The 16,581-nt window shown below is 42.0% G+C and overlaps 2 protein-coding genes across 2 annotated transcripts; one reads left to right on the top strand and one right to left on the bottom strand.

The window, feature by feature from the left end:
• Nucleotides 1-5,329: 5,329 nt before the first annotated feature.
• LOC311313420 (olfactory receptor 52L1-like) lies at nt 5,330-6,584 on the bottom strand (the record flags this gene model as incomplete). Its single annotated transcript, XM_084443545.1, has 2 exons — nt 5,330-5,334; nt 5,687-6,584. The coding sequence occupies 2 exons, from the start codon at nt 6,582-6,584 to the stop codon at nt 5,330-5,332; spliced, it is 903 nt and encodes a 300-aa protein (XP_084299671.1).
• An 8,341-nt stretch (nt 6,585-14,925) lies between these two features.
• Nucleotides 14,926-15,525, top strand: LOC311313418 (olfactory receptor 52E4-like; the record flags this gene model as incomplete). The annotated part of the gene is made up of 1 exon (XM_084443543.1): nt 14,926-15,525. The coding sequence occupies one exon, from the start codon at nt 14,926-14,928 to the stop codon at nt 15,523-15,525; it is 600 nt and encodes a 199-aa protein (XP_084299669.1).
• Nucleotides 15,526-16,581: the final 1,056 nt, after the last annotated feature.

Here is a 16,581-nt window from a genome sequence, read left to right as displayed (position 1 = left end):
ACTTAACTTAATATTTTCTTGCACAACCTTTTGAGACAATCACTACAATCAAGCGATTTCTGTAACTCTCAATGAGACTTCTGCACCTGTCAACAGGTACAGTATTTTGGCCCTCTCCTCATGAGCAAACTGCTCCAGCTGTCTCAGGTTTGAAGGGTGCCTTCTCCAGACTGCACGTTTCAGCTCCTTCCACAGATGTTCAATAGGATGTGGATCAGGGCTCATAGAAGGACACTTAATAGTCCCATGTTTTGCTCTTAGCTATTCTTGGGAGTTTTTAGCTGTGTGTTTTGGGCCATTATCCTGTTGGAGGACCCATGACGTGCGACTGAGACCAAGCTTTCTGACACTGGGCAGAACATTTCGCTCCAGAATGCCTTGATAGTCTTGAGATGTCATTGTCCTCTGCACAGATTCCAGACACCCTGCGCCAAATGCAGCAAAGCAGCCCCAGAACATAAACAAGCCTCCTCCATGTTTCACAGTAGGTCCAGTGTTCTTTTCTTTGTATGCTTTGTTTTTGCGTCTGTGAACATAGAGCTGAAGTGACTTGCCAGAAAGCTCCAGTTTTGCCTCATCTGTCCAAAGGACATTCTCCCAGAAGCTTTGTGGCTCGTCAATATGCATTTTGGCAAATTCCAGTCTCGCTTTTTCGCTTTTATGATTTGCTTTCAACAGTGGTGTCCTCCTCGGTCGTCTTCCATGAAGTCCACGTTGGCTCAAACAGCGACGGATGGTGCAATCTGACACGGATGCACCTTGACCTTGGAGTTCACCTCTCATCTCTTTGGAGGTTGTTCTGGGCTCTTTGGTTACCATTCGTATTATACGTCTCTTCAATTTGTCATCAATTTTCCTCTTGTGGCCACGTCCAGTGAGGTTGGCTACAGTCCCGTGGACCTTAAACCTCTGAATAATATGTGCAACTGTAGTCACAGGAACATCAATTTGCTTGGAGATGGTCTTATAGCCTTTCCTTTAAACATGTTTCTCTATAATGTTCTTTCTAATCTGCTGAGACAACTCTGTCCTTAGCTCTCTGTGGTCCATGTTCAGTGTGGTACACACCATGTACCGAACAGCACAGTGACTACTTTTCAATCTTTAAATCGGCAGACAGACTGATTACAAGTTTTAAGATACCTGTGAGGACACACCCCTTTTTACTCGACAATGAACCCTGCATAAAAACTTTTGTTGCCGTGTGGCCTTTCGTTTACATGACAACGGTATTTTGGGGGCCTGAAACCACAAACTTTTGAAACCGGGTTCCAGAGTGGAATTATTCAAGAACGCCATCCTTGTCGTTGCCGTGCAAACTGGCAATACGCAATACTTCACAACGGTGGTTTAACATGTCCCTATGGTCAAATAATTTTAATTATTTTCTAGGAATAACATCATTTTTGTCCAGGCCAGTTTCATTAGTTTTTTTTAATGATTCTATTGAACCACAATTAAAAAGCAATGGCTGATTTTCATTAGTTAATTCTCAGTCAATTTTTTATTTATTATTACTTTCGTCAGTTTCAAGCTATTTCAGTGACCATTGTGGGTTTTTCTTTCTTTAACGGAAGGGTACCAACAATTTTGTCCACGTCTGTATAGTAAAGGGCAAAAAAAAATCATTTCATATTTTGAAGCTGCAGAATGTAGTGTAGGCTGTTTTTTGTTTACACAACAATCTTACATTTGGGGGTGTGATAAAGAGAATTGTACCAAACTCAGTCCTGTGTTCAATCTGTTTTGATGAGTTGCCTAATAATGGCCAGCAAACATCTGTGTCATCTCATCATAAAATAAATAAATACATACTAAACTAAATAAATACAGAAATAAATACATTTGATCCAAGGTTCACTGAAACTGCGAGAGTGTGTTTGCAACAAACTGACAAAAATGAGAACCTCTCAAACACAGGAGGAAGCAGTGACCACACACACACACATACACACAACACGTACATACACACAACACACACACATGCAACACACATACACACTGTACACTCATCCATGCCATCCCTTCGCTCATCTGGAGGCACACTAGAGGAGTGGTCTGCCTGTTCTATTAATAGACCCATGGGTCTGCCACATTTGACTTGGCCTTTTCCTGCCCTCGAGAGAAGTGGCAACAGAAGCCTGAAACTTTCACATGGTTTTGTTCTGGGGGCCTCCAGCTTCTTCTGGTCTCTTCTGTAGAGGATCCATGCATTTATGACTGCCACTGTGACAGTATGCCACCAAACGTACAGGTGCCATCTTCTGCATTTGAAGCTGTACTTGTAGAGGGCAGACAGCATATCATGGAGGTCAGCACCTCCCATGAACGTGTTATACGTTTCAACGATGGCTGGTCAGGAAACCATTACATATATTTTGGTTTTGAGATCCCGTTTCACTTGACCTTCTGGTTCGATGCCAACAAAATCAGACAGTAGGTCCACAGCTGTCCCTCCATCTCACTGTGATGACCATGCTCCTCTTTCCTTATCTCACACTGCTTGGTTGTTGTGTACTGTGATGTTGTTGGGCCCCCTTCTTCTGTGCTTGTCCGGTCATCACCCTCTCTCAAGTCTTCTTCATCGCTAGTATCTGAGCTTTCTTCACCAAACTTTGTTTTAGGAGTCCATTCTTCATCTTCATCCCCTTCCTCTAACTGTTCCATGTCACTTGCATTTCCATCAAAAAGCATACTCACGACATATTCCGCTGTGTACTTTCTCGTTGAAAGTTTCTTGTTGGTTTGTTTGTTTGTTTGGGATCTAGAGCAACCCCAAAAGTTTGCCACGCTACTCTTTCCACAGTTCTAACAGCACACACACACACGAGTCATATGTCAAATCGACCGGCTTCTTTGGGAATCGTGTGCTTCCATTTTGCTAAGCAATATGATAGTTTTAAACTTTGATAGTTTAATTTATATTAATTTATTAGTGATTTAAAATTCCCCATTGACTTGAATGGGAATAGGGAAAATCTCCAGTTATGTTTTTAGAGTGGTGGCAGCTGTTGCTTTGGAAATATTCACACATTTTGTAAACTGCTGGCACTCCTACAGTTTTAAAGAACCCTCCTCTCCCTCCTTGGCCTGCTCCTCTTCCTCCTTGGCCTGCTCCTCTTCCTCCTTGGCCTGCTCCTCTCCCTCCTTGGCCTGCTCCTCTTCCTCCTTGGCCTGCTCCTCTTCCTCCTTGGCCTGCTCCTCTCCCTCCTTGGCCTGCTCCTCTTCCTCCTTGGCCTGCTCCTCTCCCTCCTTGGCCTGCTCCTCTTCCTCCTTGGCCTGCTCCTCTCCCTCCTTGGCCTGCTCCTCTTCCTCCTTGGCCTGCTCCTCTTCCTCCTTGGCCTGCTCCTCTTCCTCCTTGGCCTGCTCCTCTTCCTCCTTGGCCTGCTCCTCTTCCTCCTTGGCCTGCTCCTCTCACTCCTTGGCCTGCTCCTCTCACTCCTTGGCCTGCTCCTCTCACTCCTCTGACAGGAACTCCTCTTCCTCTGCGTCCTCCGTCCATTGTTGCTGTTTGGAACCTTCAGCAAACTGTTCACTTGTCTATATAGGTGTGGTCACATCACTGGTCTATATAGGTGTGGTCACATCACTGGTCTATATAGGTGTGGTCACATCACTGGTCTATATAGGTGTGGTCACATCACTGGTCTATATAGGTGTGGTCACATCACTGGTCTATATAGGTGTGGTCACATCACTGGTCTATATAGGTGTGGTCACATCACTGGTCTATATAGGTGTGGTCACATCACTGGTCTATATAGGTGTGGTCACATCACTGGTCTATATAGGTGTGGTCACATCACTGGTCTATATAGGTGTGGTCACATCACTGGTCTATATAGGTGAGGTCACATCACTGGTCTATATAGGTGTGGTCACATCACTGGTCTATATAGGTGTGGTCACATCACTGGTCTATATAGGTGTGGTCACATCACTGGTCTATATAGGTGTGGTCACACAGACTTCCTACATTAAATGCAATTATTGGAAGTAGCTTTGGATAAAGGCTAAATGCTAATGCTTAATGACTGTAAAGTAATGTAATGTAATGTGAATGTACATACTGATCCTACCCCTAACCTTCCAGAGGGGGGCAAAAAACAGCAACCATTTGAGCCAATATAGGAGAACTGTAACAATTCTTCTCTGACCTCTCAACGAGACTATCAAGAAAGCTCCTGGAAAATGTTTAGTTGTATTAGCTATAGGAACATTTTAGAGCACTAAGCATGACATAAATACTACATTATAAGAAGTGGTTATGTGGAGATATCTGGTACAGTTTTACTGCAAATGAGAATTCTTAAGACATAGCCCTTCTCTGAAACAGCCAAATTAGGTCATTTCCGAATGGGGGATATGTGACAAAAGAGCCTATAAGTTGAGAATGCTTACTTTGATGGTCGTCATATTTGCACCAGACAGTCCGGATGTGAGTAGCTTTGTGACATACATTACCTTCTGATGCACTTGGACACATAATCAGTCACCATCAGATACAACATTAGTCACCTGGGATTTTGATAATATTTTCATTCCAAATGGTGGTTTTGGTTCAGGTGGGCTAGACAGGGTTCTGATGTTCTGATGTCAAAGTTAAAGTAGGTGCTTTTGGAGAAACTGGGAAGAGTAAGCTAGATTTAGAAAAATTACAAAATACCCCTCCTCTCAGGCCTCCCTTCAAAGCCACTCCTCCAAACTGCAGGAGAACAAATGACTCTCGCTAGGATAGATGAATTGACAGGCAGGTAGCCATCCAATCATTTCAAGGTGGTCCCTCAAAATGATTGAACAGACTTATTAGTCCTGCGACTTACACAGATTACAGATTTTTTATTTTATTTTAGTGTCAGAGCATTTTATTTATTGATTGCTGTTGGGATGTAAAGACAATTGCATGAAATATAACAAAAAGTGCTTCTGAGCCAGACTGCATACTGCACCTTTAACCCCACCCTGACATGGAGGCAGTAGCCTGAGGAACAGCCTCAAGTAGATAATAGTTGGTCACTGTGAATTGTTGTTTTACTTTAGTACCCATTACTCATTACATTCATATACAGCACTTTGTAACAGGAGCACAAACCCTTGATTTCACTTTATGGCCATCATCCGCAAAAATGACATCCCTCCAAGGCTGTATTCAGTAATTAAACTTGTTCAGAAGACTGCTCACTTGGATCTGTACGAACACCAAAATTTAACCAGCTTTTTCCATTTCATACAGTACAGAATCCGGTGTCCCTTCTGTAGGCCTGGCCTGAACTCTGACCCGTTTTAGGGGAGGTCAGTAACACAACTGAGCCACTGTGGGCCTTCTCTCTCAGTCTAAATCAGAGTTTTCAGTTACACAGGGGACATTATCACCCATTTCTATACAAATTATGTAAATTACATTGTAAACTATTGTGTATCGGGACAATGCCCATATCAACCAATCACAAGTTACAACACAAAGAATAGAAACAGAACTGAACTTCTCTTTTGACCTACGGACACTTTAATAAGACATGGTTAACAGCAGTGAGGGTCACAGACAAGATGAAGAGCTGAACAGGTTCAGAAATATACGGTCTCACACATGTATTCTTTAGCTTTCAGGAAGATGTTATGCCACATGAAGGAATTCAAGAATATATTTTCTTTGCATGCCATGTCGGACTGAAAAATAAATTCTTACAATGTTTTCTAATTGTTGACAACTTCAGTCCATACAGTACAGGATTGAAAAGAGTTTGGCACATCAGGAAATACAAAGAAAGGATAATGGCCAATAAATCTGGGACATGAGTCATGTCAAATCTACTCTGGATGATCTGAAAGACACAGCCAAAGGAAAAGTTGACCAGGGAAGCTATGTGTGGTGTGCAGGTGCTCAGAGCCTTCTGCTTGGTCTCTCTGGAAGATCTTAAACAAATACTCAAAATCTTGATGTAGGAGAATGAAATTGGGACCAAGGGGACAGCGACAGACAGAGCAGTTGAAAAGAGTCCATATAAGTTATTTACTCTTGTGCCTGAACAGGCAAGCTTGACTAAACCATAGTTACCACAATACACTGTACCTATAATATTCCCACATAGTGTTAAATTACGTGTTAAGGACAGAGTGATGCCAACTTTAATGAAAGAGTGAATCCATAGCACTAGAATGATCATGCGCACCCTATTCAAGGTCATGATGATATGGTACTGTAAAGGATAACAGATAGAAACATACCTGTCATATGCCATTGCTGCTAAATTGCAGTATTCAATATTACCATATGAGTAAATACCAAATATCTGTAAGAAACAGTAATGAACAGAAACAGTGTGAGTGTCTGATAGCACCTGTACCATAAGGAAAGGTAGCAAAGACATGCTGCCGTATAATTCATTTACAAACAAACTGCAAAGAAACAGATACATGGGCTCGTGCAGTGTTCTGTCCATACATATCACCACTATAAGCACTGTGTTAGCAAAGACTATTAACATGTACAAAACACTTAGTATAGTGAAACACAAGTACCTCCACGGTCCAATGTTAACATATGCTGACAGTACAAATGAAAAGAACTGTGTTGAGTTCTCCATCATCTCCATTCTACATCAATACTACTACTACTAACTATAACAATAATAATAATAATAATAATAATAAAACTTTGTATAGCACCTTTCATACAAATAAATGCAGCGCAAAGTGCTTTACAACAGAGAATGTGCATGCATGGAATGCTTCACATAAAAATAGAAATAAAATAAACAAAAAGCAAGAAAATAAGATGGAATATGAAACAATAAAAGTTAAGATAAGAAATCAAGTAAAATACAGTGTAAAAAGGACCCGCCTGCCCTGATAATTGAGCATCGTAGGAAGATACAGAGCTACGGTCACAGGGTGTAATCAAAGTCGGCGACCCCCCCTTGCCACTGTGAGACCTCACACCGAGCCCCCGAACCATTAATGTCCTTTCACTGATGTATAGGAGTATGCTGAATGAAGATTTACCTCAGACTGCATCTGTTGGCATAATAGTTATGACCACAAGGATATAACCACAAGAGCAATTTCTACAAACAGAAACAGTAATAATACCAAATGTATTACCAGTAGTCATTACAACTCAAATATATCTCATTTGCTTGGCTGTACAGAAAATTTGACAATAATTGATTGTATAAGGTTCATAATCATCAACCTGGTTGTAATGTTTGAAGCTTCCAGGGAGCAGGTCCTATCGGCTGCAGCTGACTGATTACTAAAATACATGAGGCAGCTACTTATCTGACATCCTGTGTGGGAGGAACACAAGTTGTGGCTCCAGATTTCTCATGAGAGATAGTCTAGCAGTAGAACTTGAGGTACCCCTACCCGAGTTAGAACAAGTTTTTGCATATCCCATATAATATGTCTCCCTTTAATGAAATGGATTCTTGTGGACTTTTATTTTGGGGCAATTCGTTTTTTGGGGTTATTTTTAGACCTAACCCAATCTCTGAAAAAGAGACAAATTAGGCCAGTAGAGGAGAGGTGTTAAAAAAAGCCCCTAATTTGAGAATGCTCACTCTTATCTTCATCAGATCTGCAGAGGTATGAACCAGGTGCCTGTTCTATGTCAGAATGTAGTTTATCTACAGTCAAGCTGGAAAGTCTGCACACCCCTTTCACCTTCTCCATGTTTTATTACGTTACAGACTTATTGTACAATAGATTGAGCTCATTTTCAAAATAAACACTAAATAGCTCACAATGACAAAGTGAAAACAGGTTTGTAGACATTAAGATAATTTATTAAAAATCAAAATAGAAAATATCATATGTACACAAGTGTGCACACCCTTTGATAGGACACCCAAAAGTGAGCTGAGGTACATTTTGTTTCCACCGATACTGCTTGAGATGTTTCTACAACTTAATTGGAGTCCAACTGATTGGACATGACTAGGGATTGCCAACACCTGCCTATATAAGGTCCCACAGTTGACAGTGCATGTGAGAGCAAACTCCAAGCAAACTCCTACAGAAAAATTTCTGTAGCTTTCCAGGTCCCACAGAGCACAGTGGCCACCATCATTCGTAAATGGAAGAAGTTTGGAACCACCAAGAATCTTTCTAGACCTGACCGTATGGCCAAACTGAGCAATTGGGGAAGACGGCCTTGGCCAGGGAGGTGAGCAGGAACCTGAGGGTCACTCTGACAGAGCTCCAGCGTATCCTTGTTCAGATGGAACCTTTCAGAAGATCAACCATCCAAGGCAAGGCAAATTTATTTGTATAGCACATTTCAGCAACAAGGCAATTCAAAGTGCTTTACATGAGACATCAAAAGAATCAAGAAGTGCAACACATAAAAGGTCATATAAAATGAAATGCAAAAAAGGACACTTTTCTTTAACGCATACGGAAACCTTCTCTCTCTCCACTCACTTATCTACAATGTCCTTCTGTATAGTAGCTTGCTGGCTTTTCACCAGTGCCTCAAACATCCTTTCTGAGCAAGGGACCACATCAGCTGTCAGTGGCCCACTGTTGTGTCACTAGGCACACCTTGCACCAAAAATCCAACTTCTCCATTTCCAACACATTTCCTTCTTTCTCTTCCTCCCTCAAGTCGTTCTACTAACATTCTCTTGTACTTTGCAGAACATTTAAAACAAAATGCATGAAAAATAAAATACAGGAATAAAAGTTAGTGCAGAGTATGAATAAATAATTGATTTAATCAAAAGCAGTGGCAAAAAGAAAAGTCTTCAGTCTTGATTTAAAAGAACCGAGAGTTGCAGCAGACCTGCAGTTTTCTGGAAGTTTGTTCCAGATATGTGGAGCATGGAAACTGAACGCTGCTTCTCCATGTTTTGTTTTAACTCTGGGGACAGACAGCCCTCAGACGATCAAGTTGTTTCAATGTATGGTGTCAAAATAGAAAATGGTGTTTTATATCATTGCCACCAAATGTTTGTATGTTCTTGATTGTTGTCCTTGCGATGCACTCTGGAATAATGTGTCTTGTTGCAGGTGGAGTTCATTGATGAGAGCGGACCAGAGGTCGATGCCCAGGTGGAACACAGAGAGAGTGTTGGTGTCTAAAAGGGCGCCTGCATCCACAAGCCTTCCCCAGAGCCCCCTGCAGAGAAGGCCCCTGCAAGAGCCCCCTGTTAAAGGATCCACAACACCACTGCGCTTCTGCCTACCAGCCAGTCTCTTCTACTGCTCTCCTGCTGCAGAGAGGTTACCACACCAGGACCCCATGCTGCCCCTCCTCAATCATGGACTCTTGTGACTTGATTCTTGATATATGAACATTGACAAAACAACGAGATTGGAAGCAAAAGCTTACCACACCCCTGCTGCACCTCCTTATATGAACTTGACAAAACATTTAAAACCAACAGTATAATCAGTCTCTGATGCCTAATCAGTTCCTGCATAAGGCGAGTATGGAAGGCTGGTTAGCCAATGACGGGTAAGATCCCACATTCAAACTTTTGGGACAACCTAAGGCAGGCACAGTCATAATTACTCAGCCTAAAAGTGAAACTGGTATCCTACAATAGGCGAGTATGAAAGGCTGGTTAGCCAATGACGGGTAAGATCCCACATTCAAACTTTTGGGACAACCTAAGGCAGGCAGTGTCACGATTACTCAGCCTCAGGATAATGTTGCTAGTACAAGGAAGGAATCAGTCTTGTCTCAGCGTAGCTTGGCATTAATACATCCCCTCTCAAGGGTTGCCGTTAATAGAATAAAGTCAAATCAAGTTGACCCGGTACCATGCTATGGAAAGATGCCAGATACTGTAAAGAGCAAGTTAGCACCTCGCCCGAGTGCAGTCTAGTTTTACAGAGGGAAGTAAAAAAAACAGTTCACCCAGAGGTCCAAAGGTGAACTATAAAAATTGTCCTCTGACCTCTCTCAACGAGACGATCGAGCAAGCTTCTGGAAAATGGAATTCTCTACAGGAATATTTTACAGAGCACTATGCATGGAATAAATGCTACATTAGAAAGTTAAAATTAGAGTGTATATACATAATTTCAGACATCTACTGTACGTAGTAGGCCACTATATGTTAGCTGTCCCAGCACAACCTGTGGTATATTGGCCATATACCACCACACCCTCTCATGAGTTATTGCTTCAATAGATACTCTATACGAGCAAAAGCTCCTAGAACATATACAGTGGACCAGGTACACAGACAAACAGAAGAGAGCAAAATCACGGGGCAAAGGGAGGAGGGGGTGATGACTTGATTTGGACATCTGGAGACAGTGGGATAGAACTGGAGATGAGGATGGATATAGTATTCACTGGGCCAACTGTCATTTTGAAATGTATCTATAGACAGATGAGATCAGGTCAGTACAGATGACCTATGTGGTGTCCTTTAGGCCTGGTCTGAGCTCAATCCCTCTCACCAGTCTTGGGGGAGGTGACACTCACCTCTGAGCCACTGTGGTCTCACTGGGTCTGACAGGAGTTGGCTACCAAGGGGCATCTGTGTTTTGTCTTGTGCCAGTTTGGTCTCACAGGTTAGTGTGCTAAATTACCATCCAGGGGATGAGGACTAATGACCTGATTAGTAAATAGGTATATTTATGCTCTAAGAGCAAGCGTATGCCACACTTGGAGCATGAGGATAGCTTGTCTGATTAAACCCAAGTTGTCCATTTAGGCTGTTTACAAAGAAAAACTAGGTTTGGAAGTTCACACGAAAACTGAATAAGAGCGTTGATAAAATGTCTTCACAGAACTCATTGTTTCTGAAGTTGGGTATTCTCTTGCTATCTTACATAGTTTGGGCAGTTGGACAGGGTAAAAGTACACATTTGGTCATCATGGTCAAGCTGAGTCTAAAACAATCGAATCATTAATGATAGAATAATATGATGTCATGGAGCCAGAACGCAGTGGCCACTGGGTAATAATTGTCATTGTTTATCTCAGGAGCTCCAGCCATCTCTGCTCCCAGAGCTCTACTTTCAGACTGTAGAATTGGCCCAGCAGGGAATTCAGAGCACAGTACCGAGGGCATAACACTCATTACAGTAATCTTACATCACTTATGGGACATTGTCTGTCCAGTGTTTCCTGTCGAACTGATCTCTTGGTGTGGTGGTGTGTGAAAAAAAGAGTCCGATTTCAAAACCAAAGCAGGGGATCGGAGACCGCCCTTTGGGATTCAGGAGTTTGTGACAGAAAAGGGTGACGGTGGAGAGGAAAATGGTAAAAATAGTTGGGGCTAGAACACATCCTTGCTTGACCCCCACATCCACACTGAAGAATGGGGATTGTTGGCCACCAACGCTGACACAGGCTTGCATCCCGTCAGGGAACTGCCATAAGATGTAACTGAACTTTGGTGGGACCCCAACTTCCCCAGTACTTCCCATAGCAGTTCCTGGTTTACTGTGCCGAAGGCCTTTGACAGATCAATGAAAGCTAGGTACAGGTCTTTGCAGTGTTCTCTGCATTTTCCTTACCTGTCTAGCAACAAAGATCATGTCCACAGTGCTTTGCTCATGCCTAAAGCCACACTGGCATTCAGGCAGGATGTTTTCGCTTACATGGGATGCTAAGCGGAGTAGTATGATCCATGCTTGTACTTTCCTGGCCACGGATAGGAGGGAGATATATCTGCTGTTACCGCAGTCTGCTTTGTCACCTTTGCACTTAAAGATTGATGATGTTGGCATCCTTCCAATCTTGCGTGAAGACTTTAGATGACCAGATGGTAGTGATCAGTTGGTTTAGACTGCAGGTACAATAAGGAGGTATCCGCCATACCATAATATTTCTGTCGGGATATCAGCAAGGCCTGGGCTCTTGTTGTTCTTGAGGCCGACACTGGCTTTGCGTACCTCTGAGAACTGTGGGAGGGAGTCCAGATGGTTGACAAGGGGCAGGCATGGGAGGTCAGAGAGTGTGTCCATCCAAGTTGGCTATGAGATGTTCAGCAGGGTGTTGAAGTCCTCAGCCCATCTTTCCAGGATCTGCTGATCTGACCGAGGTTATATTCTTCCTCTGTGGGCCTTAGATAGACTTGATGGCGTCATAGAAAGCATGGGTGTTGTTCGTGTCTGCGTGGTGTTGTATTTCGCTGGCTTTCTTAGTCCACCAGTCGTTCTCCATGGCTTTGAGGGTGTGCTGGATTTCAGCACTGATGGTGTTGAGGCAGGCCGTCAGTGAGGTGGATTGGAGGTTAGAGAGGTGAGCTGCAAAGACTTTGGCTGTATTCCAAATGCTAGGGCTCTACCCTTCAAAGGGAACATAATCGGGGCCACGCCCACCTCCGCCATATAGAAGGGCGTTCCAATCCAAAGGCTGTGTGCACACTGTGGATATTTTATATAGCGGATAAGTTACCCAGAGCGGATTTTGTGTTGAAGAAGAGATGCGGCTCACGCGAAGTGTATTTAGTTTCCATAACAACATTCTTGACTCTACCCAAGTTCGATACATTGTAGGCTACCTTACATTTTATCTTGTAACCAACCGTTACATTATTTACTTGCACTTCGCAACTTTTTGGCTTTTACTGTCATGTCAAAAAGTAGAAAGAGTGCTCTGGCTGTAGCCTATTTAGAGGCTGAAGATGAGAGAGTTGGTCGGACTCGATTATGTGTTCACGATATCCTCCATGCTGCTATCCCACCTTCGTCATGATTGGTCGTCTGATAAAAATACGCTCCACGTCATAGCGGATTTCTCAAAAAGTTGAACTATTTTCAATTTCAGGAATCCGCTCTGGCCAGCGCACAGCACAAATGTGCAGCGCATATCCGCCCGCATTTTGATCTTTTCCCATAGCTTTGAATGGAAAATAAGCTGCCGAAATCCGCAACGCATTTTAAAAATACCCATAGTGTGCACGCAGCCAAAGGGTGCAAAAGTTTTCCCTTCGAAGGGCACCTCGTAACGGTCATTTAACAAGTGATGGTTTCCACAACTCTTTGCGACTGCAACGTCTCCGGTCAATAATTTATCAACAAATATGGTGGACGTTGAGGCAACAGTAATTTGGCAACCTAGCTTAAAGGTTTGTGGACATTGTAGCTAAATCTGTCGATGGATTAATTATTTTTTTAGCAGATATCTTAGTTACATCATGATTAAACTAGCCATCAGTAGTTTTTTGTTATATATGTGTGGTAATTATTAAATTTGACAAATATTTTAAAGTAGTTAGTTAGTCTTTATTTGGCCACACGTGACACACACTTTGCACACAGTGACACGACACAGCACAAACACATGCAATTTTTCAGGTGTCATCGGTGGAAATTGTTCCCTGCATTTCTCCAATCCAAGCCGTCCTTCTCCAGGGGCAGTCTGGAGCAGTGGGAAGCCATCGTTCATGGCGCCCAGGGACCAAGTCCAAGTGCTCAGTCCAGGTCTTGGTCTAGGTACCAGACTGAAGAGTATCTGTTCTTCTGCATGTTTCTCTGTATTTATTTTAAATATATTTTGAGTGGGTTTGTAGTTGCTAAATTGTGTTGCTTTCAGCCCTCCACACACTGAAAACGTTCTCTATTGTTACCGTAGCTATTGGCAACAACGCAGCGGACAGCGTTTACGGAGTGATACCTTTACTGGTGATTTGCCTGTTGGTTGTGGTTATTGGCATGGCTCCGAATACATCTTGGTCAATCACAATGCGCCGTCAAAACTAGCCGTTGTATAATCATGAATAAATAATGCATAGTTGTGTATAATTGTGTATAAATTAATGAAATACTGTTTATGAATAGCTTAATCAGATTTATGAATATACCGGTACTGTAGGAGGTTACTATAAAGGGATACCATAAATTGCTCTGCCCTGCAAGTGTTTCAGATGGGTCACCTAGGTTAGAATCTTTCCCTTGTCTCAGAGAGTAATGCTACGCAGTGTTCATCACAAAATGTGATGATAAATGCTGAAATCTAAATAATAATTTTGGATGAATCAACATAATAATCTGTATCTTCTTTGGACAGCCCAGGGCCCAGAGATTACAAGGTCCCAATTTAAAGTCACAGTGTCTTGTTTTTTTTCCTGAGTGGATACTGGATATCCATCCTCCCAATGTTCCTGGATGGCTGTATGTCTGGTCTGTAAGTCATTTAATTTTATGTATTTTATTTAACCTTTATTTAACCAGGCAAGCCCTTAAGAACGAATTCTTATTTACAATAGCGGCCTTTAAAAATGTCACAACTTCAGCAAAACTTGATACACATACTGTGTGTTCCATCCATCCCATGGGAGGTACAGTACCAGCTACTGAAGGAAGCACACTTCATTTGGATTCATTAGTCCATGCTGTCTGTATGGCATGATGTAATGCTCTGAGAGCATATAAAACTAACAAGTACATGAGAAGATGAAAGAAAGAGAGCGGCCCCTCTACCCAACACTAGGTACGACGTCTGACATCTCTCATGTGCCCAGCTGTATCCATGTAGTATTTCACTAATACTGTACATTTTACATGATCTTACCTTCCTATGACCATGCTGTCTGAGGTGTTATTGCTGTATGTGCTTTGTGGACTATGTTGATGAAACATGTAAATGTTTGTTTTGTTTTACAGATGATATTGGAGGATAATGCATCCGTAGTTTCAGTGTTTACTCTGTCTGGGTTAGAGGACACGATGCATCACAGGGTGACACTCTTCTCTCTTACGTTGCTGTGTTACTGTGTGATTGTTCTGGTAAATGTCACTCTCATCACGACTATCATCTTGGAGAAAAACCTCCATGAGCCCATGTACATCCATCTGGGCAATCTGTGCATCAGTGCGCTTTTTGGAGCAGCTGGCTTCTATCCCAAGTTGCTGCTGGATCTAATGTCTCATCATCATGTCATCTCTTATGCAGGCTGTCTAATTCAGGCTTTTGTTATATATTATCCTGCCTGTTGTGATTTTGGTATTTTATCAGTGATGGCATATGACAGGTATGTGGCAATATGTCGACCACTGGAGTATCACTCTGTTATGACTAATCTGAGAGTTTCTCAGTTAGTCTCGTATCCCTGGCTCTCTACATTGATTTTGTTGACTATTGCTTTTACATTAGCAGGTAGACTGAAGTTATGTGGATCACATATAGATAAAATATACTGTGATAAATGGTCTGTTGTTAAGCTGTCTTGTACTTCAATCACATCAGACAATATAATCGGATATGTAATCATATTTTTTTATTTTGGACATTTTGTTTTCATTTTCTGTTCATACGTCTATCTGCTCAGATCGTGTTTAAAGTCTCTAGAAGACAGGGGGAAGTTCATGCAGACCTGCGTGCCCCATTTACTCTCGCTGCTCAATGTGTCAGTGGCTTTGATGTTTGATGTTATGTACACGCGATATGGCTCAAGAGATTTACCACAAAGCCTTCAGAATTTCATGGCTATAGAATTTCTAGTTGTCCCTCCAGTTCTTAACCCCCTCCTTTATGGTCTTAAACTGACTCAGATTAAAAACAGAATACTTTCGAGTTTATGTACAATAAGTAAAAGAAAGAACATTTCTTTTAAATAGGGACCAAATAATGTAGAAATTATTCATGATTTGCAATTTATACTGTTTATTATACCATAATATAATGCAATACTGTTCATTGTTATTAGGGGCCGGGCAGCTCAGCTGGTCCCTCTTGTATTGCCAATATTCTGAATCTTCTTCTTCTTTCTAGGAAGTCTGACTTCCCATGCACCAACCTTTGCACATGCAGTAGGTCCAGTCTATGCCAAAGTCCTCAACTGGCATTATGGGCCAGTAGTCCAAGAGGCCCCAGTGAGCAGAAACATCCATCTGCTTTGAGCTGGCAGGAATTTTGAAGTCCATCACTCCATTTTTCTCAAGAACCTAAAAAACGTTTTCTTAAAACCTATGAAACCTATCTCCTCCCACATGTTTTGATCAGTTGACACCCCAATTGCTACACTGCATCTTCAGACTGTCCTCAACAAACAATCTTCACCGATTTTTGAAAGCGCACCCACAGCGCATCAAAATGGTTTACTGTAAATAGTACTGTGCGCAAGTACTGCAAATTCTCGCTGAATAAATCTCCAATGTTCATGAATGAAAATGAAACATTTTTCATAACATCTGAAAAACCGAATTCTTGACAGCATTTTGATTTCTGTCCTAAATTTGTCCCCTCAAACTATTGCTGTTCTTACAGGAAAACATGCACTACCCACAATCCTATAGTACAACAGCAATGTCTCGACGAATCATAGACATTGTTGTTGGCAACACCACTCCAATAGCGGACCATAGGCCTACAACTGTCTAAATTGACTGTGATTGAGAAGAGACCTGTGCCACTGATTGTTTAATTGGTTTTCACCTGTGTCTTGTTAGTCTGTGTATATATAGCCTACATGTAGCTTCCAGTCCTCTTGTTCTTTGTTTGATAATTATTTGCTGTAGCTGTGCATTGTCCCTGGTGTGCCATGTTCAAAGCTTGTAAGCTTTTATTATTCTATTGAGTGTATGCCTTGGTTTTATTTTTTAGTCTTTGGTTTTGTTTTTTGCCCTTCGTGGTGCCTTTATTTAAACAAACATTTTGTGGAAACTGCGGAAACC

Source organism: Borostomias antarcticus, assembly GCF_949987555.1.
Source record: "Borostomias antarcticus genome assembly, chromosome: 9".
Taxonomy (NCBI): Eukaryota; Metazoa; Chordata; class Actinopteri; order Stomiiformes; family Stomiidae; genus Borostomias; species Borostomias antarcticus.
The sequence above is the reverse complement of the archived record's forward strand: the minus strand, read 5'-3'. Positions and strand labels throughout refer to the sequence as shown.